The sequence below is a fragment of the Oncorhynchus keta genome, chromosome 8 (assembly GCF_023373465.1).
Source record: "Oncorhynchus keta strain PuntledgeMale-10-30-2019 chromosome 8, Oket_V2, whole genome shotgun sequence".
Lineage (NCBI taxonomy): Eukaryota > Metazoa > Chordata > Actinopteri > Salmoniformes > Salmonidae > Oncorhynchus > Oncorhynchus keta.
The window spans coordinates 45,921,053-45,944,583 of record NC_068428.1 but is presented as its reverse complement, the minus strand read 5'-3'; the positions used below and the strand labels follow the sequence as shown (position 1 = coordinate 45,944,583).

At 48.9% G+C, this 23,531-nt stretch overlaps 1 protein-coding gene across 3 annotated transcripts in view; it reads right to left on the bottom strand.

Annotated features, from left to right (window-relative positions):
• LOC118378899 (sorting nexin-17) overlaps positions 1-23,531 on the bottom strand; it is a 118,950-nt gene that overhangs the window by 77,547 nt on the left and 17,872 nt on the right. For all 3 annotated transcript variants that reach the window (XM_052524568.1, XM_052524566.1, XM_052524567.1), the window contains 2 exons: positions 23,265-23,339; positions 7,485-7,602 (listed from right to left, as the gene is read on the bottom strand). In XM_052524568.1, the coding sequence (XP_052380528.1) occupies positions 7,485-7,602; positions 23,265-23,339 (193 nt within the window). The remainder of the gene's footprint in view (positions 1-7,484; positions 7,603-23,264; positions 23,340-23,531) is intronic.

Below are 23,531 nucleotides of genomic sequence, written 5' to 3'. Positions count from 1 at the left end.
TCCCTTTGGATAAGAGAGACTGCTAAATTACTCAAATGTAAAAGGCAAGATCACTTTTAGATCTGGACCTCATCAGTAGTAGTAGTAGGTTATATCTACGTGGACCTCATCAGTAGTAGTAGTAGGTTATATCTACGTGGACCTCATCAGTAGTAGTAGTAGGTTATATCTACGTGGACCTCATCAGTAGTAGTAGTAGGTTATATCTACGTGGACCTCATCAGTAGTAGTAGTAGGTTATATCTACGTGGACCTCATCAGTAGTAGGTTATATCTACGTGGACCTCATCAATCTGTAGTAGGTTATATCTACGTGGACCTCATCAATCTGTAGTAGGTTATATCTACGTGGACCTCATCAATCTGTAGTAGGGTATATCTACGTGGATCTCATCAATCTGTAGTAGGTTATATCTATGTGGACCTCATCAATCTGTAGTAGGGTATATCTATGTGGACCTCATCAGTAGCAGGTTATATCTACGTGGACCTCTTCAATCTGTAGTAGTAGTAGTAGGTTATATCTACGTGGACCTCATCAGTAGTAGTAGTAGTAGTAGGTTATATCTACGTGGACCTCATCAGTAGTAGTAGTAGTAGTAGGTTATATCTACGTGGACCTCATCAATCTGTAGTAGGGTATATCTACGTGGACCTCATCAATCTGTAGTAGGGTATATCTACGTGGACCTCATCAATCTGTAGTAGGGTATATCTACGTGGACCTCATCAATCTGTAGTAGGTTATATCTACGTGGACCTCATCAATCTGTAGTAGGGTATATCTACGTGGACCTCATCAATCTGTAGTAGGGTATATCTACGTGGACCTCATCAATCTGTAGTAGGGTATATCTACGTGGACCTCATCAGTAGCAGGTTATATCTACGTGGACCTCATCAGTAGCAGGTTATATCTACGTGGACCTCTTCAATCTGTAGTAGTAGTAGTAGGTTATATCTACGTGGACCTCATCAGTAGTAGTAGTAGGTTATATCTACGTGGACCTCAATCTGTAGTAGGGTATATCTACGTGGACCTCATCAATCTGTAGTAGGGTATATCTACGTGGACCTCATCAATCTGTAGTAGGTTATATCTACGTGGACCTCATCAGTAGCAGGTTATATCTACGTGGACCTCATCAGTAGCAGGTTATATCTACATGGACCTCTTCAATCTGTAGTAGTAGTAGTAGGTTATATCTACGTGGACCTCAATCTGTGGTAGTAGTAGTCGTTCTATATGGACCTCATCTGTAGTAGTAGTAGTAGTTCTATATGGACCTCATCTGTAGTAGTAGCAGGTTATATCTACGTGGACCTCATCAGTAGTAGGTTATATCTACGTGGACCTCATCAATCTGTAGTAGTAGTAGTAGGTTATATCTACGTGGACCTCATCAATCTGTAGTAGGGTATATCTACGTGGACCTCATCAGTAGTAGGTTATATCTACGTGGACCTCATCAATCTGTAGTAGTAGGTTATATCTACGTGGACCTCATCAATCTGTAGTAGTAGTAGTAGGTTATATCTACGTGGACCTCATCAATCTGTAGTAGGGTTTATCTACGTGGACCTCATCAGTAGTAGGGTATATCTACGTGGACCTCATCAATCTGTAGTAGTAGTTCTACGTGGACCTCATCAGTAGTAGTAGTAGGTTATATCTACGTGGACCTCATCAATCTGTAGTAGTAGTTCTATGTGGACCTCATCAATCTGTAGTAGTAGTAGGTTATATCTACGTGGACCTCATCAATCTGTAGTAGTAGTTCTACGTGGACCTCATCAATCTGTAGTAGTAGTAGTAGTAGGTTATATCTACGTGGACCTCATCAATCTGTAGTAGTAGTTCTACGTGGACCTCATCAATCTGTAGTAGTAGTAGTAGTAGTAGTAGTAGTAGTAGTAGTCGTAATCTACGTGGACCTCATCAGTAGTAGTAGTAGGTTATATCTACGTGGACCTCATCAGTAGTAGTAGTAGTAGTAGGTTATATCTACGTGGACCGCATCAGTAGTAGTAGTAGGTTATATCTACGTGGACCGCATCAGTAGTAGTAGTAGGTTATATCTACGTGGACCTCATCAGTAGTAGTAGTAGTTCTACATGGACCTAATCAATCTGTAATAGTAGTTCTACGTGGACCTCATCAGTAGTAGTAGTAGTAGTAGTAGTAGTAGTAGGTTATATCTATGTGGACCTCATCAGTAGTAGTAGTAGTAGGTTATATCTATGTGGACCTCATCAGTAGTAGTAGTAGTAGTGTAGGTTATATCTACGTGGACCTCATCAATCTGTAGTAGGGTATATCTACGTGGACCTCATCAGTAGCAGGTTATATCTACGTGGACCTCATCAGTAGCAGGTTATATCTACGTGGACCTCTTCAATCTGTAGTAGTAGTAGTAGGTTATATCTACGTGGACCTCATCAGTAGTAGTAGTAGGTTATATCTACGTGGACCTCAATCTGTAGTAGGGTATATCTACGTGGACCTCATCAATCTGTAGTAGGTTATATCTACGTGGACCTCAATCTGTAGTAGGGTATATCTACGTGGACCTCATCAATCTGTAGTAGGGTATATCTACGTGGACCTCATCAATCTGTAGTAGGTTATATCTACGTGGACCTCATCAGTAGCAGGTTATATCTACGTGGACCTCTTCAATCTGTAGTAGTAGTAGTAGGTTATATCTACGTGGACCTCATTAGTAGTAGTAGTAGTAGGTTATATCTACGTGGACCTCAATCTGTGGTAGTAGTAGTTATTCTATATGGACCTCATCTGTAGTAGTAGTAGTAGTTCTATATGGACCTCATCTGTAGTAGTAGCAGGTTATATCTACGTGGACCTCATCAGTAGTAGGTTATATCTACGTGGACCTCATCAATCTGTAGTAGTAGTAGTAGGTTATATCTACGTGGACCTCATCAATCTGTAGTAGGGTATATCTACGTGGACCTCATCAGTAGTAGGTTATATCTACGTGGACCTCATCAATCTGTAGTAGTAGTAGTAGGTTATATCTACGTGGACCTCATCAATCTGTAGTAGGGTATATCTACGTGGACCTCATCAGTAGTAGGGTGTATCTACGTGGACCTCATCAATCTGTAGTAGTAGTTCTACGTGGACCTCATCAGTAGTAGTAGTAGGTTATATCTACGTGGACCTCATCAATCTGTAGTAGTAGTTCTATGTGGACCTCATCAATCTAGTAGTAGTAGTAGTATTAGGTTATATCTACGTGGACCTCATCAATCTAGTAGTAGTATTAGGTTAGATCTACGTGGACCTCATCAATCTGTAGTAGTAGTAGGTTATATCTACGTGGACCTCATCAGTAGTAGTAGTAGGTTATATCTACGTGGACCTCATCAGTAGTAGTAGTAGTTCTACATGGACCTAATCAATCTGTAATAGTAGTTCTACGTGGACCTCATCAGTAGTAGTAGTAGTAGTAGTAGTAGTAGTAGGTTATATCTATGTGGACCTCATCAGTAGTAGTAGTAGTAGTAGGTTATATCTACGTGGACCTCATCAATCTGTAGTAGTAGTTCTACGTGGACCTCATCAATCTGTAGTAGTAGTAGTAGTAGTAGTAGTAGTAGTAGTCGTAGTAGGTTATATCTACGTGGACCTCATCAGTAGTAGTAGTAGTAGTAGGTTATATCTACGTGGACCTCATCAGTAGTAGTAGTAGGTTATATCTACGTGGACCGCATCAGTAGTAGTAGTAGTAGTGTAGGTTATATCTACGTGGACCTCAATCAGTAGTAGTAGGGTATATCTACGTGGACCTCATCAGTAGTAGTAGTAGTACTTCTATATGGACCTCATCAGTAGTAGTAGTAGTAGTAGGTTATATCTATGTGGACCTCATCAGTAGTAGTAGTAGTAGGTTATATCTATGTGGACCTCATCAGTAGTAGTAGTAGTGTAGGTTATATCTACGTGGACCTCAATCTGTAGTAGTAGTAGTAGGGTATATCTACGTGGACCTCATCAGTAGTAGTAGTAGTAGTACTTCTATATGGACCTCATCAGTAGTAGGTTATATCTACGTGGACCTCATCAATCTGTAGTAGTAGTTCTACGTGGACCTCATCAATCTGTAGTAGTAGTAGTAGGTTATATCTAAGTGGACCTCATCAATCTGTAGTAGTAGTTCTACATGGACCTCATCAATCTGTAGTAGTAGGCTATATCGGCGTGGACCTCAATCTGTAGCAACCTGCCTCTAGTGTGTTTGAACGGGGCCATCAGAGCCGGCCGACACCACAGATGCGTCACGCATACTCTCTAGTATACTTGAGGACTTTTTGGGGACCAACATTCAAAATCCTACTTTCCATAACCCTTATCCCCACCCAAGAAGTGGTTGGTCAGCCAGGAAGTGTGTCTGTGTGTGTGCTCCCAGACTATGAGAAAATATGCCCCATATCATTATTAGGTTTGTTCTGAGGTAACGGCCAGTACTCGAAGATGGATACTGGGCACTGTTGCTGCCAGTTCAGTTCCACGCATGTCTTATCTCTCTGTGTGTGTGTGTGTGTGTGTGTGTGTGTGTGTGTGTGTTCGGCCACAGTTCACCCTTGACCTTGCTTGGGGAAGCGTTAGGCCAAAGCGGAGGTTGAGGTCAGGTTGGACGGGGCAACATAATCTAACGTCCCCTTGGACCTTTAACTGAGGAGGAACGAGCAGAAAAATGAAATAACATTTGACATCTTCCTGACAAGGACCCACACTGAGGGGTGAAACTGACAATTAGTTTTAACTGTCCACTCAATCCCGGCAAGATTTTTTGGGGTACATAATGCAACTTTCCCATTGGTTCTGAGGATCTATCTGGGAATCTATTGGAACAGTGAGTTGGTCTGATTTTTAGGTCTGGGGGGGGGGGACAGCCAAGAGGCATTGGCCCCAAGTAAGTGCTTATTAGGGTCTGCTCAGAAAAGTATAACACTAGTTCAGACACCCAGAGCTATAGTGTAGCCTACAGACAGACCAGTTTCAGCCTGTGCTTACGGTGTTCTCAGATCAGTATTACCTTGAGTCAAAAGCCCGTAAAGTAAGCTGCCCACACTAAAACCACACCAGGCTAAAAACAGACAGTCAGCGACTAACTAGGTATTCTGATACATGGATTGGTCATTCTGGTTGCTATGGGTAATACATGTATCACTAGCCACTTTAACTATGCCACTTTGTTTACTTTGTCTACATACTCATCTCATATGTATATACTGTACTCGATACCATCTACTGTATGCTGCTCTGTACCATCACTCATTCATATATCCTTATGTACATATTCTTTATCCCCTTACACTGTGTATAAGACAGTAGTTTTGGAATTGTTAGTTAGATTACTTGTTGGTTATCACTGCATTGTCGGAACTAGAAGCACAAGCATTTCGCTACACTCGCATTAACATCTGCTAACCATGTGTATGTGACAAATACAATTTGATTTGATGTTCTACTATACTGCCCTTTAATTGAGTCAGCTACTGTCTATTCTACTATACTGCCCTTTAATTGAGTCAGCTACTGTCTATTCTACTATACTGCCCTTTAATTGAGTCAGCTACTGTCTATTCTACTATACTGCCCTTTAATTGAGTCAGCTACTGTCTGTTCCACTATACTGCCCTTTAATTGAGTCGGCTACTGTCTGTTCCACTATACTGCCCTTTTATTGAGTCAGCTACTGTCTGTTCCACTATACTGCCCTTTTATTGAGTCAGCTACTGTCTGTTCCACTATACTGCCCTTTAATTGAGTCGGCTACTGTCTGTTCCACTATACTGCCCTTTAATTGAGTCAGCTACTGTCTATTCCACTATACTGCCCTTTTTTTGAGTCAGCTACTGTCTGTTCCACTATACTGCCCTTTTATTGAGTCAGCTACTGTCTGTTGTACTATACTGCCCTTTTATTGAGTCAGCTACTGTCTGTTCCACTATACTGCCCTTTTATTGAGTCAGCTACTGTCTGTTGTACTATACTGCCCTTTTATTGAGTCAGCTACTGTCTGTTCCACTATACTGCCCTTTTATTGAGTCAGCTACTGTCTGTTCCACTATACTGCCCTTTAATTGAGTCGGCTACTGTCTGTTCCACTATACTGCCCTTTAATTGAGTCAGCTACTGTCTATTCCACTATACTGCCCTTTTTTTGAGTCAGCTACTGTCTGTTCCACTATACTGCCCTTTTATTGAGTCAGCTACTGTCTGTTCCACTATACTGCCCTTTTATTGAGTCAGCTACTGTCTGTTCCACTATACTGCCCTTTTATTGAGTCAGCTACTGTCTGTTCCACTATACTGCCCTTTTATTGAGTCAGCTACTGTCTGTTGTACTATACTGCCCTTTTATTGAGTCAGCTACTGTCTATTCTACTATACTGCCCTTTTATTGAGTCAGCTACTGTCTGTTCCACTATACTGCCCTTTTATTGAGTCAGCTACTGTCTGTTCCACTATACTGCCCTTTATTGAGTCAGCTACTGTCTGTTCCACTATACTGCCCTTTTATTGAGTCAGCTACTGTCTGTTCCACTATACTGCCCTTTTATTGAGTCAGCTACTGTCTGTTCTACTATACTGCCCTTTTATTGAGTCAGCTACTGTCTGTTCTACTATACTGCCCTTTTATTGAGTCAGCTACTGTCTGTTCCACTATACTGCCCTTTTATTGAGTCAGCTACTGTCTGTTCCACTATACTGCCCTTTTATTGAGTCAGCTACTGTCTGTTCCACTATACTGCCCTTTTATTGAGTCAGCTACTGTCTGTTCTACTATACTGCCCTTTTATTGAGTCAGCTACTGTCTGTTCTACTATACTGCCCTTTTATTGAGTCAGCTACTGTCTGTTCCACTATACTGCCCTTTAATTGAGTCAGCTACTGTCTGTTCCACTATACTGCCCTTTTATTGAGTCAGCTACTGTCTGTTCCACTATACTGCCCTTTTATTGAGTCAGCTACTGTCTGTTCCACTATATCCTCCTCCCCATGGGAAAGGCTGAGGTCACTTCTAGTTTAATTTAGTTTTAGATGAGTCAGACTTCTGTTCCATAATATCCCCTCCCTGAAAATAACAAACGTTTCTCTCAGTTTAATTTGAATTAGAAGATGAATTCTGACTTTGAATAGAGGTAATTAAAAATACAAAAGCCCAACCCCTGAAATACAGATCCCAAACTGAAACCTCTCAACAACCCTTGAATATAATTCCCAGAACTGAATGAGGTAATTAAATACAGATCCCAGAACTGAAACCTCCTGACCCCAACCCCTGAAATACAGATCCCAGAACTGAAACCTCCTGACCCCAACCCCTGAAATACAGATCCCAGAACTGAAACCTCCTGACCCCAACCCCTGAAATACAGATCCCAGAACTGAAACCTCCTGACCCCAACCCCTGAAATACAGATCCCAGAACTGAAACCTCCTCCCTCACCAGCTTGCATGTATTTCTCCAACTGTTCACGTCTCTGCTCCACATCATTCGGTGTCAGAGTGAAGATCTTCTTTGGGGGGAAAGCAGGTACCAAGTTGTTGCCGTGCTCCTTCTTTATCTGGGAGGGGGGAAAAAAGACTGGCTTCAGACGGTGAACTCTATAGGAAAGAAAGGACTTGTCAGAAAAAATATTGAGCATTACCAATGTTTTCAGGTACCTCTGATACAGATCATATCTTAAAATAGTTGACTGCTTAAAAGTTACATTCTGAATATTTTATTCTTCAGTCTTGTTAATAAAAGTAATGGGTTGAGAGGAACCGAAGTTAGGCCAGAATACATGGATATACAGTGGTTTCCCCAGACTGAAGGTCGACAAGGTTTTCTAGCCTAACTCATCTGAAGGTCGTCGGATAACCTGGTCTAACTCATCTGAAGGTCGTCGGATAACCTGGTCTAACTCATCTGAAGGTCGTCGGATAACCTGGTCTAACTCATCTGAAGGTCGTCGGATAACCTGGTCTAACTCATCTGAAGGTCGTCGGATAACCTGGTCTAACTCATCTGAAGGTCATTGGATAACCTGGTCTAACTCATCTGAAGGTCGTTGGATAACCTGGTCTAACTCATCTGAAGGTCGTTGGATAACCTGGTCTAACTCATCTGAAGGTCGTCGGATAACCTGGTCTAACTCATCTGAAGGTCTTGTGTGCAGTTTGAGGATGAATCACAGGTTTATTTCAAGGCCAGACAGTCTGGTGGAGATAGTTTCCATGTAAAACATATGCAGGCAGCACATATATCTGGCTTAATACTGTCTAGCCATACTAAGTTTCCTTAGCTCATTACTCACTTGTTGTTATTGAAATCAGGGACTTTATCATCAGAAGATCTCTGGCTTTGAAACGATATGCTTTGCCTGGCACCCCGAGTATAAACAGACATCAAACGAAGTTCTAATTCAGATCTGAATAAAGCTAGGGGCTAAAAGGCACTGGTGTAGTGTGCATCTGTAGCAACTGCAAGCAGAGGCGGATTGGCCATCTGGCAATTCTGGCAAATGCCAGATGGGCTGGACAATGTTTTTTGAGGGGGTGGGCTGATTGATATTGACAAACTAATATATTTTCTGTATAAAAAATATAAAAAAATTGAGAAAAGGGGTGACATGGCCGGCGGCAATAACAACAACACTTTTTTAAAGCAATCTCTAATTATTGTATAACATTTTAAAAATGCAATTGCGGGAAAAAACAGCTTTGGAAGGTTTGTCGACTTGTCCCTGTTGAAGAGGGGAGGGTCTCAGCTTTCTGTAGATATCATTTCTCAACTTAATATTCAGCTCAATAGCAACTATTTTACAACCAAGCTATTTGATTAGGCTTTGAGATATGGGATAACCTGAAATGCACACTGGCATCTGAAGGCATAGGCCGGCATAACCTGGTCTAGCCTCATCTGAAAAGGTTTTCTGGGACATCTACCTGGATGAATAACTCATCTGAAGGTCGTTTGATTTTAACCTCAGGTATTCTAACTCATCTTATTCTTTTGTTGTTTAAATTAAACATTTATTAAATTTGATTTGTTTCAGCCATCTCCACACAGTCTGACTAAGTAAAAAACATGTTTGTTTTTTTTTCCAAATTTATTGTAAAAAATATGCAGGCAGCACGTGCGCAGTGCCGTGGGTTGGTGTGATAAATGCCAGGGCTGAATTATTGTCCTAGTCCGCCATACCCTGAGCTCATTACTCACTTGCTTTTCACTGAAATGCTGGGACTTTATCATCAGAAGATCTGGTCTTTGAATCTATACAGCTTTGCCTGGCACCCTATCAGTATAAACAGACCAGGGTCCCCATCAGGAATAGGGGGTTTTACATCTTCTGACCGATCTGAATAAAGCTACGGGCTCCACAACAGCTGTCACTGGTAACACTCACAGTTTAACATCTTCCATCACCATCACCAGGAAGAACATCCAGGAGGAGTGGGTTTGCACCATCTGTTGCAGGGATGTCCAGGGGAAATGCCAGATTGACAGGGACGTGTCCAGGAGGAATGGGTTTTGGTGTTGACAGGGACGGTCCAGGAGGAATGGGTTTGTACCGTGGTGTTGACAGGGACGTGTCCAGGAATATGGGTTTTCGTGGTGTTGACAGTAAAAATATGGGTTTGCAAAAAACGTGTCCAGGAGAATGGGTTTGACATGGGTGGACAGGGACGTGCCCAGGAGGAACAACAACACTTTTTGAAGGAATGTCCTAATGGGTTTATAACATGGTTTGAAAAATGCAATGGGTTTGCACCGTGAAAAACAGCTTTGGAATGGGTTTTACCGTGGTGTTGACAGGAACTTGTCCCTGTTTGAAGTGGTGTTGAGGGTCTCCAGGAGGAATGGGTTTGTAGATATCATTTCCAGGAGGAATGGGTTTTCAGTGTTGACAGGGATGTGTCCAGGAGGAGTGGGTTTGTACCGTGGTGTTGACAGGGACGCGTCCAGGAGGAGTGGGTTTGTACCGTGGTGCTGACAGGGACGTGTCCAGGAGGAATGGGTTTGTACCGAAGTGTTGACAGGGACGTGTCCAGGAGGAATGGGTTTGTGCCGTGGTGTTGACAGGGACGTGTCCAGGAGGAATGGGTTTGTACCGTGGTGTTGACAGGAACGTGTCCAGGAGGAATGGGTTTGTACCGTAGTGTTGACAGGGACGTGTCCAGGAGGAGTGGGTTTGTACCGTGGTGTTGACAGGGACGTGTCCAGGAGGAGTGGGTTTGTACCGTGGTGTTGACAGGGACGTGTCCAGGAGGAATGGGTTTGTACCGTAGTGTTGACAGGGACGTGTCCAGGAGGAATGGGTTTGTACCGTAGTGTTGACAGGGACGTGTCCAGGAGGAATGGGTTTGTACCGTGGTGTTGACAGGGACGTGTCCAGGAGGAGTGGGTTTGTACCGTGGTGTTGACAGGGACGTGCCCAGGAGGAGTGGGTTTGTACCGTGGTGTTGACAGGGACGTGTCCAGGAGGAATGGGTTTGTACCGTGGTGTTGACAGGGACGTGTCCAGGAGGAATGGGTTTGTACCGTGGTGTTGACAGGGACGTGTCCAGGAGGAATTGGTTTGTACCGTGGTGTTGACAGGGACGTGTCCAGGAGGAATGGGTTTGTACCGTGGTGTTGACAGGAACGTGTCCAGGAGGAATGGGTTTGTACCGTAGTGTTGACAGGGACGTGCCCAGGAGGAGTGGGTTTGTACCGTGGTGTTGACAGGGACGTGTCCAGGAGGAATGGGTTTGTACCGTGGTGTTGACAGGGACGTGTCCATGAGGAATGGGTTTGTACCGTAGTGTTGACAGGGACGTGCCCAGGAGGAATGGGTTTCTACTGTAGTGTTGACAGGGACGTGTCCAGGAGGAATGGGTTTGTAACGTGGTGTTGACAGGGACGTGCCCAGGAATGGGTTTGTACCGTGGTGTTGACAGGGACGTGTCCATGAGAAGTGGGTTTGTACCGTGGTGTTGACAGGGACGTGTCCAGGAGGAATGGGTTTCTACCGTGGTGTTGACAGGGACGTGTCCAGGAGGAATGGGTTTGTACCGTGGTGTTGACAGGGACGTGCCCAGGAATGGGTTTGTACCGTGGTGTTGACAGGGACGTGTCCAGGAGGAGTGGGTTTGTACCGTGGTGTTGACAGGGACGTGTCCAGGAGGAATGGGTTTGTACCGTGGTGTTGACAGGGACGTGTCCAGGAGGAATGGGTTTGTACCGTGGTGTTGACAGGGACGTGTCCAGGAGGAGTGGGTTTGTACCGTGGTGTTGACAGTGACGTGTCCAGGAGGAGTGGGTTTGTACCGTGGTGTTGACAGGGACGTGTCCAGGAGGAATGGGTTTGTACCGTGGTGTTGACAGGGACGTGTCCAGGAGGAGTGGGTTTGTACCGTGGTGTTGACAGGGACGTGTCCAGGAGGAATGGGTTTGTACCGTGGTGTTGACAGGGACGTGTCCAGGAGGAGTGGGTTTGTACCGTGGTGTTGACAGGGACGTGTCCAGGAGGAGTGGGTTTGTACCGTTGTGCTGACAGGGACGTGCCCAGGAGGAATGGGTTTGTACCGTGGTGTTGACAGGGACGTGCCCAGGAGGAATGGGTTTGTAGCATGGTGTTGACAGGGACGTGTCCAGGAGGAATGGGTTTCTACTGTAGTGTTGACAGGGACGTGTCCAGGAGGAATGGGTTTGTGCCGTGGTGTTGACAGGGACGTGCCCAGGAATGGGTTTCTACTGTAGTGTTGACAGTGACGTGTCCAGGAGGAATGGGTTTGTACCGTGGTGTTGACAGGGACGTGTCCAGGAATGGGTTTGTACCGTGGTGTTGACAGTGACGTGCCCAGGAATGGGTTTGTACCGTGGTGTTGACAGGGACGTGTCCAGGAGGAATGGGTTTGTACCGTGGTGTTGACAGGGACGTGTCCAGGAGGAGTGGGTTTGTACCGTGGTGTTGACAGGGACGTGTCCAGGAATGGGTTTGTACCGTGGTGTTGACAGTGACGTGCCCAGGAATGGGTTTGTACCGTGGTGTTGACAGGGACGTGTCCAGGAGGAATGGGTTTGTACCGTGGTGTTGACAGGGACGTGTCCAGGAGGAGTGGGTTTGTACCGTGGTGTTGACAGGGACGTGTCCAGGAGGAATGGGTTTGTACCGTGGTGTTGACAGGAATGTGTCCAGGAGGAATGGGTTTGTACCGTGGTGTTGACAGGGACGTGTCCAGGAGGAATGGGTTTGTACCGTGGTGTTGACAGGGACGTGTCCAGGAGGAATGGGTTTGTACCGTGGTGTTGACAGGGATGTGTCCAGGAGCAATGGGTTTGTACCGTGGTGTTGACAGGGACGTGTCCAGGAGGAATGGGTTTGTACCGTGGTGTTGACAGGGACGTGCCCAGGAGGAGTGGGTTTGTACCGTAGTGTTGACAGGGACGTGCCCAGGAGGAGTGGGTTTGTACCGTGGTGTTGACAGGGACGTGTCCAGGAGGAATGGGTTTGTACCGTGGTGTTGACAGGGACGTGTCCAGGAGGAATGGGTTTGTACCGTGGTGTTGACAGGGACATGCCCAGGAATGGGTTTGTACCGTGGTGTTGACAGGGACATGCCCAGGAATGGGTTTGTACCGTGGTGTTGACAGGGACGTGTCCAGGAATGGGTTTGTACCGTGGTGTTGACAGTGACGTGCCCAGGAATGGGTTTGTACCGTGGTGTTGACAGGGACGTGTCCAGGAGGAATGGGTTTGTACCGTGGTGTTGACAGGGACGTGTCCAGGAGGAGTGGGTTTGTACCGTGGTGTTGACAGGGACGTGTCCAGGAGGAATGGGTTTGTACCGTGGTGTTGACAGGGATGTGTCCAGGAGCAATGGGTTTGTACCGTGGTGTTGACAGGTACGTGTCCAGGAGGAATGGGTTTGTACCGTGGTGTTGACAGGGACGTGCCCAGGAGGAATGGGTTTGTACCGTAGTGTTGACAGGGACGTGCCCAGGAGGAGTGGGTTTGTACCGTGGTGTTGACAGGGACGTGTCCAGGAGGAATGGGTTTGTACCGTGGTGTTGACAGGGACGTGTCCAGGAGGAATGGGTTTGTACCGTGGTGTTGACAGGGACATGCCCAGGAATGGGTTTGTACCGTGGTGTTGACAGGGACATGCCCAGGAATGGGTTTGTACCGTGGTGTTGACAGGGACGTGTCCAGGAATGGGTTTGTACCGTGGTGTTGACAGTGACGTGTCCAGGAGGAATGGGTTTGTACCGTGGTGTTGACAGGGACGTGTCCAGGAGGAGTGGGTTTGTACCGTGGTGTTGACAGGGACGTGTCCAGGAGGAATGGGTTTGTACCGTGGTGTTGACAGGAATGTGTCCAGGAGGAATGGGTTTGTACCGTGGTGTTGACAGGGACGTGTCCAGGAGGAATGGGTTTGTACCGTGGTGTTGACAGGGACGTGTCCAGGAGGAATGGGTTTCTACCGTGGTGTTGACAGGGATGTGTCCAGGAGCAATGGGTTTGTACCGTGGTGTTGACAGGGACGTGTCCAGGAGGAATGGGTTTGTACCGTGGTGTTGACAGGGACGTGCCCAGGAGGAATGGGTTTGTACTGTAGTGTTGACAGGGACGTGCCCAGGAGGAGTGGGTTTGTACCGTGGCGTTGACAGGGACGTGTCCAGGAGGAATGGGTTTGTACCGTGGTGTTGACAGGGACGTGTCCAGGAGGAATGGGTTTGTACCGTGGTGTTGACAGGAACATGCCCAGGAATGGGTTTGTACCGTGGTGTTGACAGGGACGTGCCCAGGAGGAGTGTGTTTGTACCGTAGTGTTGACAGGGACATGCCCAGGGGGAGTGTGTTTGTACCGTGGTGTTGACAGGGACGTGTCCAGGAGGAATGGGTTTGTACCGTGGTGTTGACAGGGACGTGTCCAGGAGGAATGGGTTTGTACCGTGGTGTTGACAGGGACGTGTCCAGGAGGAATGGGTTTGTATCGTGGTGTTGACAGGGACGTGTCCAGGAGGAGTGGGTTTGTACCGTGGTGCTGACAGGGACGTGTCCAGGAGGAATTGGTTTCTACTGTAGTGTTGACAGGGACGTGTCCAGGAGGAATGGGTTTGTAGCGTGGTGTTGACAGGGACGTGTCCAGGAGGAATGGGTTTGTACCGTGGTGTTGACAGGGACGCGTCCAGGAGGAATGGGTTTCTACTGTAGTGTTGACAGGGACGTGTCCAGGAGGAGTGGGTTTGTACCGTGGTGTTGACAGGGACGTGCCCAGGAATGGGTTTGTACCGTGGTGTTGACAGGGACGTGCCCAGGAATGGGTTTCTACTGTAGTGTTGACAGGGACGTGTCCAGGAGGAATGGGTTTGTACCGTGGTGTTGACAGGGACGTGCCCAGGAATGGGTTTGTACTGTGGTGTTGACAGGGGCGTGTCCAGGAGGAGTGGGTTTGTACCGTGGTGTTGACAGGGACGTGTCCAGGAGGAGTGGGTTTGTACCGTTGTGCTGACAGGGACGTGCCCAGGAGGAATGGGTTTGTACCGTGGTGTTGACAGGGACGTGCCCAGGAGGAATGGGTTTGTAGCATGGTGTTGACAGGGACGTGTCCAGGAGGAATGGGTTTCTACTGTAGTGTTGACAGGGACGTGTCCAGGAGGAATGGGTTTGTACCGTGGTGTTGACAGGGACGTGCCCAGGAATGGGTTTCTACTGTAGTGTTGACAGTGACGTGTCCAGGAGGAATGGGTTTGTACCGTGGTGTTGACAGGGACGTGTCCAGGAATGGGTTTGTACCGTGGTGTTGACAGTGACGTGCCCAGGAATGGGTTTGTACCGTGGTGTTGACAGGGACGTGTCCAGGAGGAATGGGTTTGTACCGTGGTGTTGACAGGGACGTGTCCAGGAGGAGTGGGTTTGTACCGTGGTGTTGACAGGGACGTGTCCAGGAATGGGTTTGTACCGTGGTGTTGACAGTGACGTGCCCAGGAATGGGTTTGTACCGTGGAGTTGACAGGGACGTGTCCAGGAGGAATGGGTTTGTACCGTGGTGTTGACAGGGACGTGTCCAGGAGGAGTGGGTTTGTACCGTGGTGTTGACAGGGACGTGTCCAGGAGGAATGGGTTTGTACCGTGGTGTTGACAGGAATGTGTCCAGGAGGAATGGGTTTGTACCGTGGTGTTGACAGGGACGTGTCCAGGAGGAATGGGTTTGTACCGTGGTGTTGACAGGGACGTGTCCAGGAGGAATGGGTTTGTACCGTGGTGTTGACAGGGATGTGTCCAGGAGCAATGGGTTTGTACCGTGGTGTTGACAGGGACGTGTCCAGGAGGAATGGGTTTGTACCGTGGTGTTGACAGGGACGTGCCCAGGAGGAGTGGGTTTGTACCGTAGTGTTGACAGGGACGTGCCCAGGAATGGGTTTGTACCGTGGTGTTGACAGGGACGTGCCCAGGAATGGGTTTCTACTGTAGTGTTGACAGGGACGTGTCCAGGAGGAATGGGTTTGTACCGTGGTGTTGACAGGGACGTGCCCAGGAATGGGTTTGTACTGTGGTGTTGACAGGGGCGTGTCCAGGAGGAGTGGGTTTGTACCGTGGTGTTGACAGGGACGTGTCCAGGAGGAGTGGGTTTGTACCGTTGTGCTGACAGGGACGTGCCCAGGAGGAATGGGTTTGTACCGTGGTGTTGACAGGGACGTGCCCAGGAGGAATGGGTTTGTAGCATGGTGTTGACAGGGACGTGTCCAGGAGGAATGGGTTTCTACTGTAGTGTTGACAGGGACGTGTCCAGGAGGAATGGGTTTGTACCGTGGTGTTGACAGGGACGTGCCCAGGAATGGGTTTCTACTGTAGTGTTGACAGTGACGTGTCCAGGAGGAATGGGTTTGTACCGTGGTGTTGACAGGGGACGTGTCCAGGAATGGGTTTGTACCGTGGTGTTGACAGTGACGTGCCCAGGAATGGGTTTGTACCGTGGTGTTGACAGGGAGGTGTCCAGGAGGAATGGGTTTGTACCGTGGTGTTGACAGGGACGTGTCCAGGAGGAGTGGGTTTGTACCGTGGTGTTGACAGGGATGTGTCCAGGAATGGGTTTGTACCGTGGTGTTGACAGTCACGTGCCCAGGAATGGGTTTGTACCGTGGTGTTGACAGGGACGTGTCCAGGAGGAGTGGGTTTGTACCGTGGTGTTGACAGGGACGTGTCCAGGAGGAATGGGTTTGTACCGTGGTGTTGACAGGAATGTGTCCAGGAGGAATGGGTTTGTACCGTGGTGTTGACAGGGACGTGTCCAGGAGGAATGGGTTTGTACCGTGGTGTTGACAGGGACGTGTCCAGGAGGAATGGGTTTGTACCGTGGTGTTGACAGGGATGTGTCCAGGAGCAATGGGTTTGTACCGTGGTGTTGACAGGGACGTGTCCAGGAGGAGTGGGTTTGTACCGTGGTGTTGACAGGGACGTGTCCAGGAGGAGTGGGTTTGTACCGTGGTGTTGACAGGGACGTGTCCAGGAGGAATGGGTTTGTACCGTGGTGTTGACAGGGACGTGTCCAGGAGGAGTGGGTTTGTACCGTGGTGTTGACAGTGACGTGTCCAGGAGGAGTGGGTTTGTACCGTGGTGTTGACAGGGACATGCCCAGGAATGGGTTTGTACCGTGGTGTTGACAGGGACGTGTCCAGGAATGGGTTTGTACCGTGGTGTTGACAGTGACGTGCCCAGGAATGGGTTTGTACCGTGGTGTTGACAGGGACGTGTCCAGGAGGAATGGGTTTGTACCGTGGTGTTGACAGGGACGTGTCCAGGAGGAGTGGGTTTGTACCGTGGTGTTGACAGGGACGTGTCCAGGAGGAATGGGTTTGTACCCTGGTGTTGACAGGAATGTGTCCAGGAGGAATGGGTTTGTACCGTGGTGTTGACAGGGACGTGTCCAGGAGGAATGGGTTTCTACCGTGGTGTTGACAGGGATGTGTCCTGGAGCAATGGGTTTGTACCGTGGTGTTGACAGGGACGTGTCCAGGAGGAATGGGTTTGTACCGTGGTGTTGACAGGGACGTGCCCAGGAGGAATGGGTTTGTACCGTAGTGTTGACAGGGACGTGCCCAGGAGGAATGGGTTTGTACCGTGGTGTTGACAGGGACGTGTCCAGGAGGAGTGGGTTTGTACCGTGGTGTTGACAGGGACGTGTCCAGGAGGAATGGGTTTGTACCGTGGTGTTGACAGGAACATGCCCAGGAATGGGTTTGTACCGTGGTGTTGACAGGGGGACGTGCCCAGGAGGAGTGTGTTTGTACCGTAGTGTTGACAGGGACATGCCCAGGGGGAGTGTGTTTGTACCGTGGTGTTGACAGGGACGTGTCCAGGAGGAATGGGTTTGTACCGTGGTGTTGACAGGGACGTGTCCAGGAGGAATGGGTTTGTACCGTGGTGTTGACAGGGACGTGTCCAGGAGGAATGGGTTTGTATCGTGGTGTTGACAGGGACGTGTCCAGGAGGAGTGGGTTTGTACCGTGGTGCTGACAGGGACGTGTCCAGGAGGAATTGGTTTCTACTGTAGTGTTGACAGGGACGTGTCCAGGAGGAATGGGTTTGTACCGTGGTGTTGACAGGGACGTGCCCAGGAGGAATGGGTTTGTACCGTGGTGTTGACAGGGACGTGTCCAGGAGGAATGGGTTTGTACCGTGGTGTTGACAGGGACGTGTCCAGGAGGAATGGGTTTGTACCGTGGTGTTGACAGGGACGTGTCCAGGAGGAATGGGTTTGTACCGTGGTGTTGACAGTGACGTGTCCAGGAGGAATGGGTTTGTACCGTGGTGTTGACAGTGACGTTTCCAGGAGGAATGGGTTTGTACCGTGGTGTTGACAGGGACGTGTCCAGGAGGAATGGGTTTGTACCGTAGTGTTGAGAGGGACGTGTCCAGGAGGAATAGGTTTGTACCGTGGTGTTGACAGGGACGTGTCCAGGAGGAATGGGTTTGTACGGTGGTGTTGACAGGGACGTGCCCAGGAATGGGTTTGTACCGTGGTGTTGACAGGGACGTGCCCAGGAGGAATGGGTTTGTACCGTGGTGTTGACAGGGACGTGTCCAGGAGGAATGGGTTTGTACCGTGGTGTTGACAGGGACGTGTCCAGGAGGAATGGGTTTGTACCGTGGTGTTGACAGGGACGTGTCCAGGAGGAATGGGTTTGTACCGTGGTGTTGACAGGGACGTGTCCAGGAGGAATGGGTTTGTACCGTGGTGTTGACAGGGACGTGTCCAGGAGGAATGGGTTTGTACCGTGGTGTTGACAGGGACGTGTCCAGGAGGAGTGGGTTTGTACTGTAGTGTTGACAGGGACGTGTCCAGGAGGAATGGGTTTGTACCGTGGTGTTGACAGGAACGTGTCCAGGAGGAGTGGGTTTGTACCGTGGTGTTGACAGGGACGTGTCCAGGAGGAATGGGTTTGTACCGTAGTGTTGACAGGGACGTGTCCAGGAGGAATGGGTTTGTACCGTGGTGTTGACAGTGACGTGTCCAGGAGGAATGGGTTTGTACCGTGGTGTTGACAGGGACGTGTCCAGGACGAATGGGTTTGTACCGTGGTGTTGACAGGAACGTGTCCAGGAGGAATGGGTTTGTACCGTGGTGTTGACAGGGACGTGCCCAGGAATGGGTTTCTACTGTAGTGTTGACAGGGACGTGTCCAGGAGGAATGGGTTTGTACCGTGGTGTTGACAGGGACGTTTCCAGGAGGAATGGGTTTGTACCGTGGTGTTGACAGGGACGTGTCCAGGAGGAATGGGTTTGTACCGTGGTGTTGACAGTAACGTGTCCAGGAGGAATGGTTTTGTACCGTGGTGTTGACAGGGACGTGTCCAGGAGGAATGGGTTTGTACCGTGGTGTTGACAGGGACGTGTCCAGGAATGGGTTTGTACCGTGGTGTTGACAGTGACGTGCCCAGGAATGGGTTTGTACCGTGGTGTTGACAGGGACGTGTCCAGGAGGAATGGGTTTGTACCGTGGTGTTGACAGGGCCGTGTCCAGGAGGAGTGGGTTTGTACCGTGGTGTTGACAGGGCCGTGTCCAGGAGGAGTGGGTTTGTACTGTGGTGTTGACAGGGACGTGTCCAGGAGGAATGGGTTTGTACCGTGGTGTTGACAGTGACGTGTCCAGGAGGAATGGGTTTGTACCGTGGTGTTGACAGGGACGTGTCCAGGAGGAGTGGGTTTGTACCGTGGTGTTGACAGGGACGTGTCCAGGAGGAATGGGTTTGTACCGTGGTGTTGACAGTGACGTGTCCAGGAGGAATGGGTTTGTACCGTGGTGTTGACAGGGACGTGTCCAGGAGGAGTGGGTTTGTACCGTGGTGTTGACAGGGACGTGTCCAGGAGGAATGGGTTTGTACCGTGGTGTTGACAGTGACGTGTCCAGGAGCAATGGGTTTCTACCGTGGTGTTGACAGGGACGTGTCCAGGAGGAATGGGTTTGTACCGTGGTGTTGACAGTGACGTGCCCAGGAGGAATTGGTTTCTACCGTGGTGTTGACAGGGACGTGTCCAGGAGGAATGGGTTTGTAGCGTGGTGCTGACAGGGACGTGTCCAGGAGGAATTGGTTTCTACCGTGGTGTTGACAGGGACGTGCCCAGGAATGGGTTTGTACCGTGGTGTTGACAGGCACGTGTCCAGGAGGAATGGGTTTGTACCGTGGTGTTGACAGTGACGTGTCCAGGAGGAATGGGTTTGTACCGTGGTGTTGAGTGACGTGCCCAGGAATGGGTTTGTACCGTGGTGTTGACAGTGACGTGTCCAGGAGGAATGGGTGTGTAGCGTAGTGTTGACAGTGACGTGCCCAGGAATGGGTTTGTACTGTGGTGTTGACAGTGACGTGCCCAGGAATGGGTTTGTACTGTGGTGTTGACAGTGACGTGTCCAGGAGGAATGGGTTTGTACCGTGGTGTTGAGTGACGTGCCCAGGAATGGGTTTGTACCGTGGTGTTGACAGTGACGTGTCCAGGAGGAATGGGTGTGTAGCGTAGTGTTGACAGTGACGTGCCCAGGAATGGGTTTGTACTGTGGTGTTGACAGTGACGTGTCCAGGAGGAATGGGTGTGTAGCGTAGTGTTGACAGTGACGTGCCCAGGAATGGGTTTGTACTGTGGTGTTGACAGTGACGTGTCCAGGAGGAGTGGGTTTGTACCGTGGTGTTGAGTGACGTGCCCAGGAATGGGTGTGTAGTGTAGTGTTGACAGTGACGTGCCCAGGAATGGGTTTCTACTGTAGTGTTGACAGGGACGTGTCCAGGAGGAATGGGTTTGTACCGTGGTGTTGACAGGGACGTGTCCAGGAGGAATGGGTTTGTACCGCGGTGTTGACAGGGACGTGTCCAGGAGGAATGGGTTTGTACCGCGGTGTTGACAGGGACGTTTCCAGGAGGAATGGGTTTGTACCGCGGTGTTGACAGGGACGTTTCCAGGAGGAATGGGTTTGTACCGCGGTGTTGACAGGGACGTTTCCAGGAGGAATGGGTTTGTACCGTGGTGTTGACAGGGACGTGTCCAGGAGGAATGGGTTTGTACCGTGGTGTTGACAGGGACGTGTCCAGGAGGAATGGGTTTGTACCGTGGTGTTGACAGGGACGTGTCCAGGAGGAATGGGTTTGTACCGTGGTGTTGACAGGGACGTGTCCAGGAGGAATGGGTTTGTACCGTGGTGTTGACAGGGACGTGTCCAGGAGGAATGGGTTTGTACCGTGGTGTTGACAGGGCGTGCCCAGGAATGGGTTTGTACCGTGGTGTTGACAGTGACGTGCCCAGGAATGGGTTTCTACCGTGGTGTTGACAGGGACGTGTCCAGGAGGAATGGGTTTGTACCGTGGTGTTGACAGGGACGTGTCCAGTAGGAATGGGTTTGTACCGTGGTGTTGACAGGGACGTGCCCAGGAATGGGTTTCTGGTGTTGACAGTGACGTGTCCAGGAGGAATGGGTTTGTACCGTGGTGTTGACAGGGACGTGTCCAGGAATGGGTTTGTACCGTGGTGTTGACAGGGACGTGTCCAGGAGGAATGGGTTTGTACCGTGGTGTTGACAGGGACGTGTCCAGGAGGAATGGGTTTGTACCGTAGTGTTGACAGGGACGTGCCCAGGAATGGGTTTGTACCGTGGTGTTGACAGGGACGTGTCCAGGAGGAATGGGTTTGTACCGTAGTGTTGACAGTGATGTGTCCAGGAGCAATGGGTTTGTACCGTGGTGTTGACAGGGACGTGTCCAGGAGGAATGGGTTTGTACCGTGGTGTTGACAGGGACGTGCCCAGGAATGGGTTTGTACCGTGGTGTTGACAGGGACGTGTCCAGGAGGAATGGGTTTGTACCGTAGTGTTGACAGGGACGTGTCCAGGAGGAATGGGTTTGTACCGTGGTGTTGACAGTGACTACTGACAGATGAGACTAAGGAAATGATACTAGTGTCTATACAAAATGCACAATAAGGACATGCTCAACTAAGAGCATTTTTACCGCAGCAAGTTCAAACCTGGTTTCAAAAGAGACGTCTCACCCTGTTGTTACTGCTGAAAATACGGCATTATTTTACTGTAGTTCATTTGTAAGTGATGGTCAGCTGTGTTTTCATACCAATGGAGGAGATACGGGGCTCCAGGTGATTAGATGGGGGTGGTCACCAGGGGAGTATTATTATTTACAGAGAGCAGCATTAACATTCACATTCTGTCAGATGTAAATTACACGGAGTGGCACCGCAATTAAAATAAAATAAAAACTGGTTGGCGTGGTTACAGGGAAACGTGCGCCATGGCAACCCGTGGGGTAGTACCCGTGACTACCATAGCAGTCAGACGTGACCGCGACCCAGTTCCAAAAACGGTACCCTATTCCCTATCTAGTGGTCAAAAGTAGCGCACTCTAAAATAGGGAATAGGGTGCCGTTGGGAACAAGCCGTGTGGGTGTTCCATCCCACGCAGTGTTACCTAGCAACGGCAGCTGTGGAGTGTGTGGAGGTGTACGGAACACAGCCTTGACGACGGAGAACCTGTTGTTCCTTTATTCCTTGATCATGTGTATTGACGCAGCCTTACATACAGCGGGTGAGATGTCACAGCTACTGTAGTGTAACAGTATAACTTCAGACCGTCCCCTCGCCCATATACCCGGACGCGAACCAGGGACCCTCTGCACACATCAACAACAGTCACCCACGAAGCATAGTTACCCATCGCTCCACAAAAGCCGCGTCCCTTGCAGAACAAAGGGGAACCACTACTTCAAGGTCTCAGAGCGAGTGACGTCACCGATTGAACCGCTATTTAGCTAGCCATTTCACATCCGTTACACTAGCAGTGGTCAGACGAAGGAAGAGACCAGAGGACGATAGCCTGAACAAAAGGGTTGACGACTACCCATTAGCCATCATAGAAACCTACATAGCATCCTACATCTAAGACAAAGTCCTTCCTTCTTAGGTCCTAAACGGACCTTTCAAATGTTTTTTTTTTTAATACACATTGTTTCTGGACTAACAAACTTGACTTCCTCTGTAGCATTTTCAGGTTGACTGAAGGGAGTCAGACCACAGTTTCACAAACAGGTAAAAGGAGAAGTAAATGAACAAGAAGAACATTCCTTCCATGACAACGCCTTTCACTTTTTAAACTCTTAACCGCTCGGTTACGTATTCTAGCATGAACTAGCCTGAACACCCAGGCTTGAGGTTGGTTCTAGTTCTGGTTCGAGGCTGAACATCAAGCAGGACAGTTGTAATAGTTAGAGACGTGAGGCCGCGGTGAGGGAATGGCAGGTGGCAGCGTCGAGGTGATGTTTTGACGTTCGTAGCAGTGTTACCCCCCTGGCACGGACCATTGCTGACGTTTGGAGGCGGGGGCCCCCCTTTGTCCAGCTCAATTGACGCTCCAAAAGAACTTGGCCTTAATTGGTTTCAATTGAAGCCTTGGGCCTGCATTCACCTGGGCTGTGTTTACACAGGCCGCCCAATTATTGGCAAAAAGAGCTGATCTGATTGGTCAAAAGAGGAATTATTAGGGAAAGATCATAATTGGGCTGCCTGCGTAAGCACAGTCAAAGCCTCTCAGAGTACGATTGTTGATCTCAGATCAGTTTTGTCTCATAGAGCATAATGAATATGATGACTTGGCTGGCTAGAGAGGTCAGAATAATTCAGTAATCAGGCAATACGATGCCGTGTTGAAAGGGGGGGATCTGGTCCTAGAATAACACTCAGAGGAATATATTCTATTGGTACCTGTTGGTGTAGTCCCAGGAGCTGACTGTAGCGAACCCGACAATGGAGAACCCCGTTCACATGGATGTTGTAGGCCTGAAGGAGACACGTGGGGAGAGAAAGTAGTGAGTATAGCTTCGAACTGAGCTGAAAGACGACACAAAAAAAGGGGGTCTGCCACGGTACAGCCTGTTGTGAATCGATTGATTTGGCAGAAGAAGAAAAAAAAAATAAGAAAAAAAAACTAAAACTGCTGTTGTACTCATTGTCTGAACAATTACTTGCTTA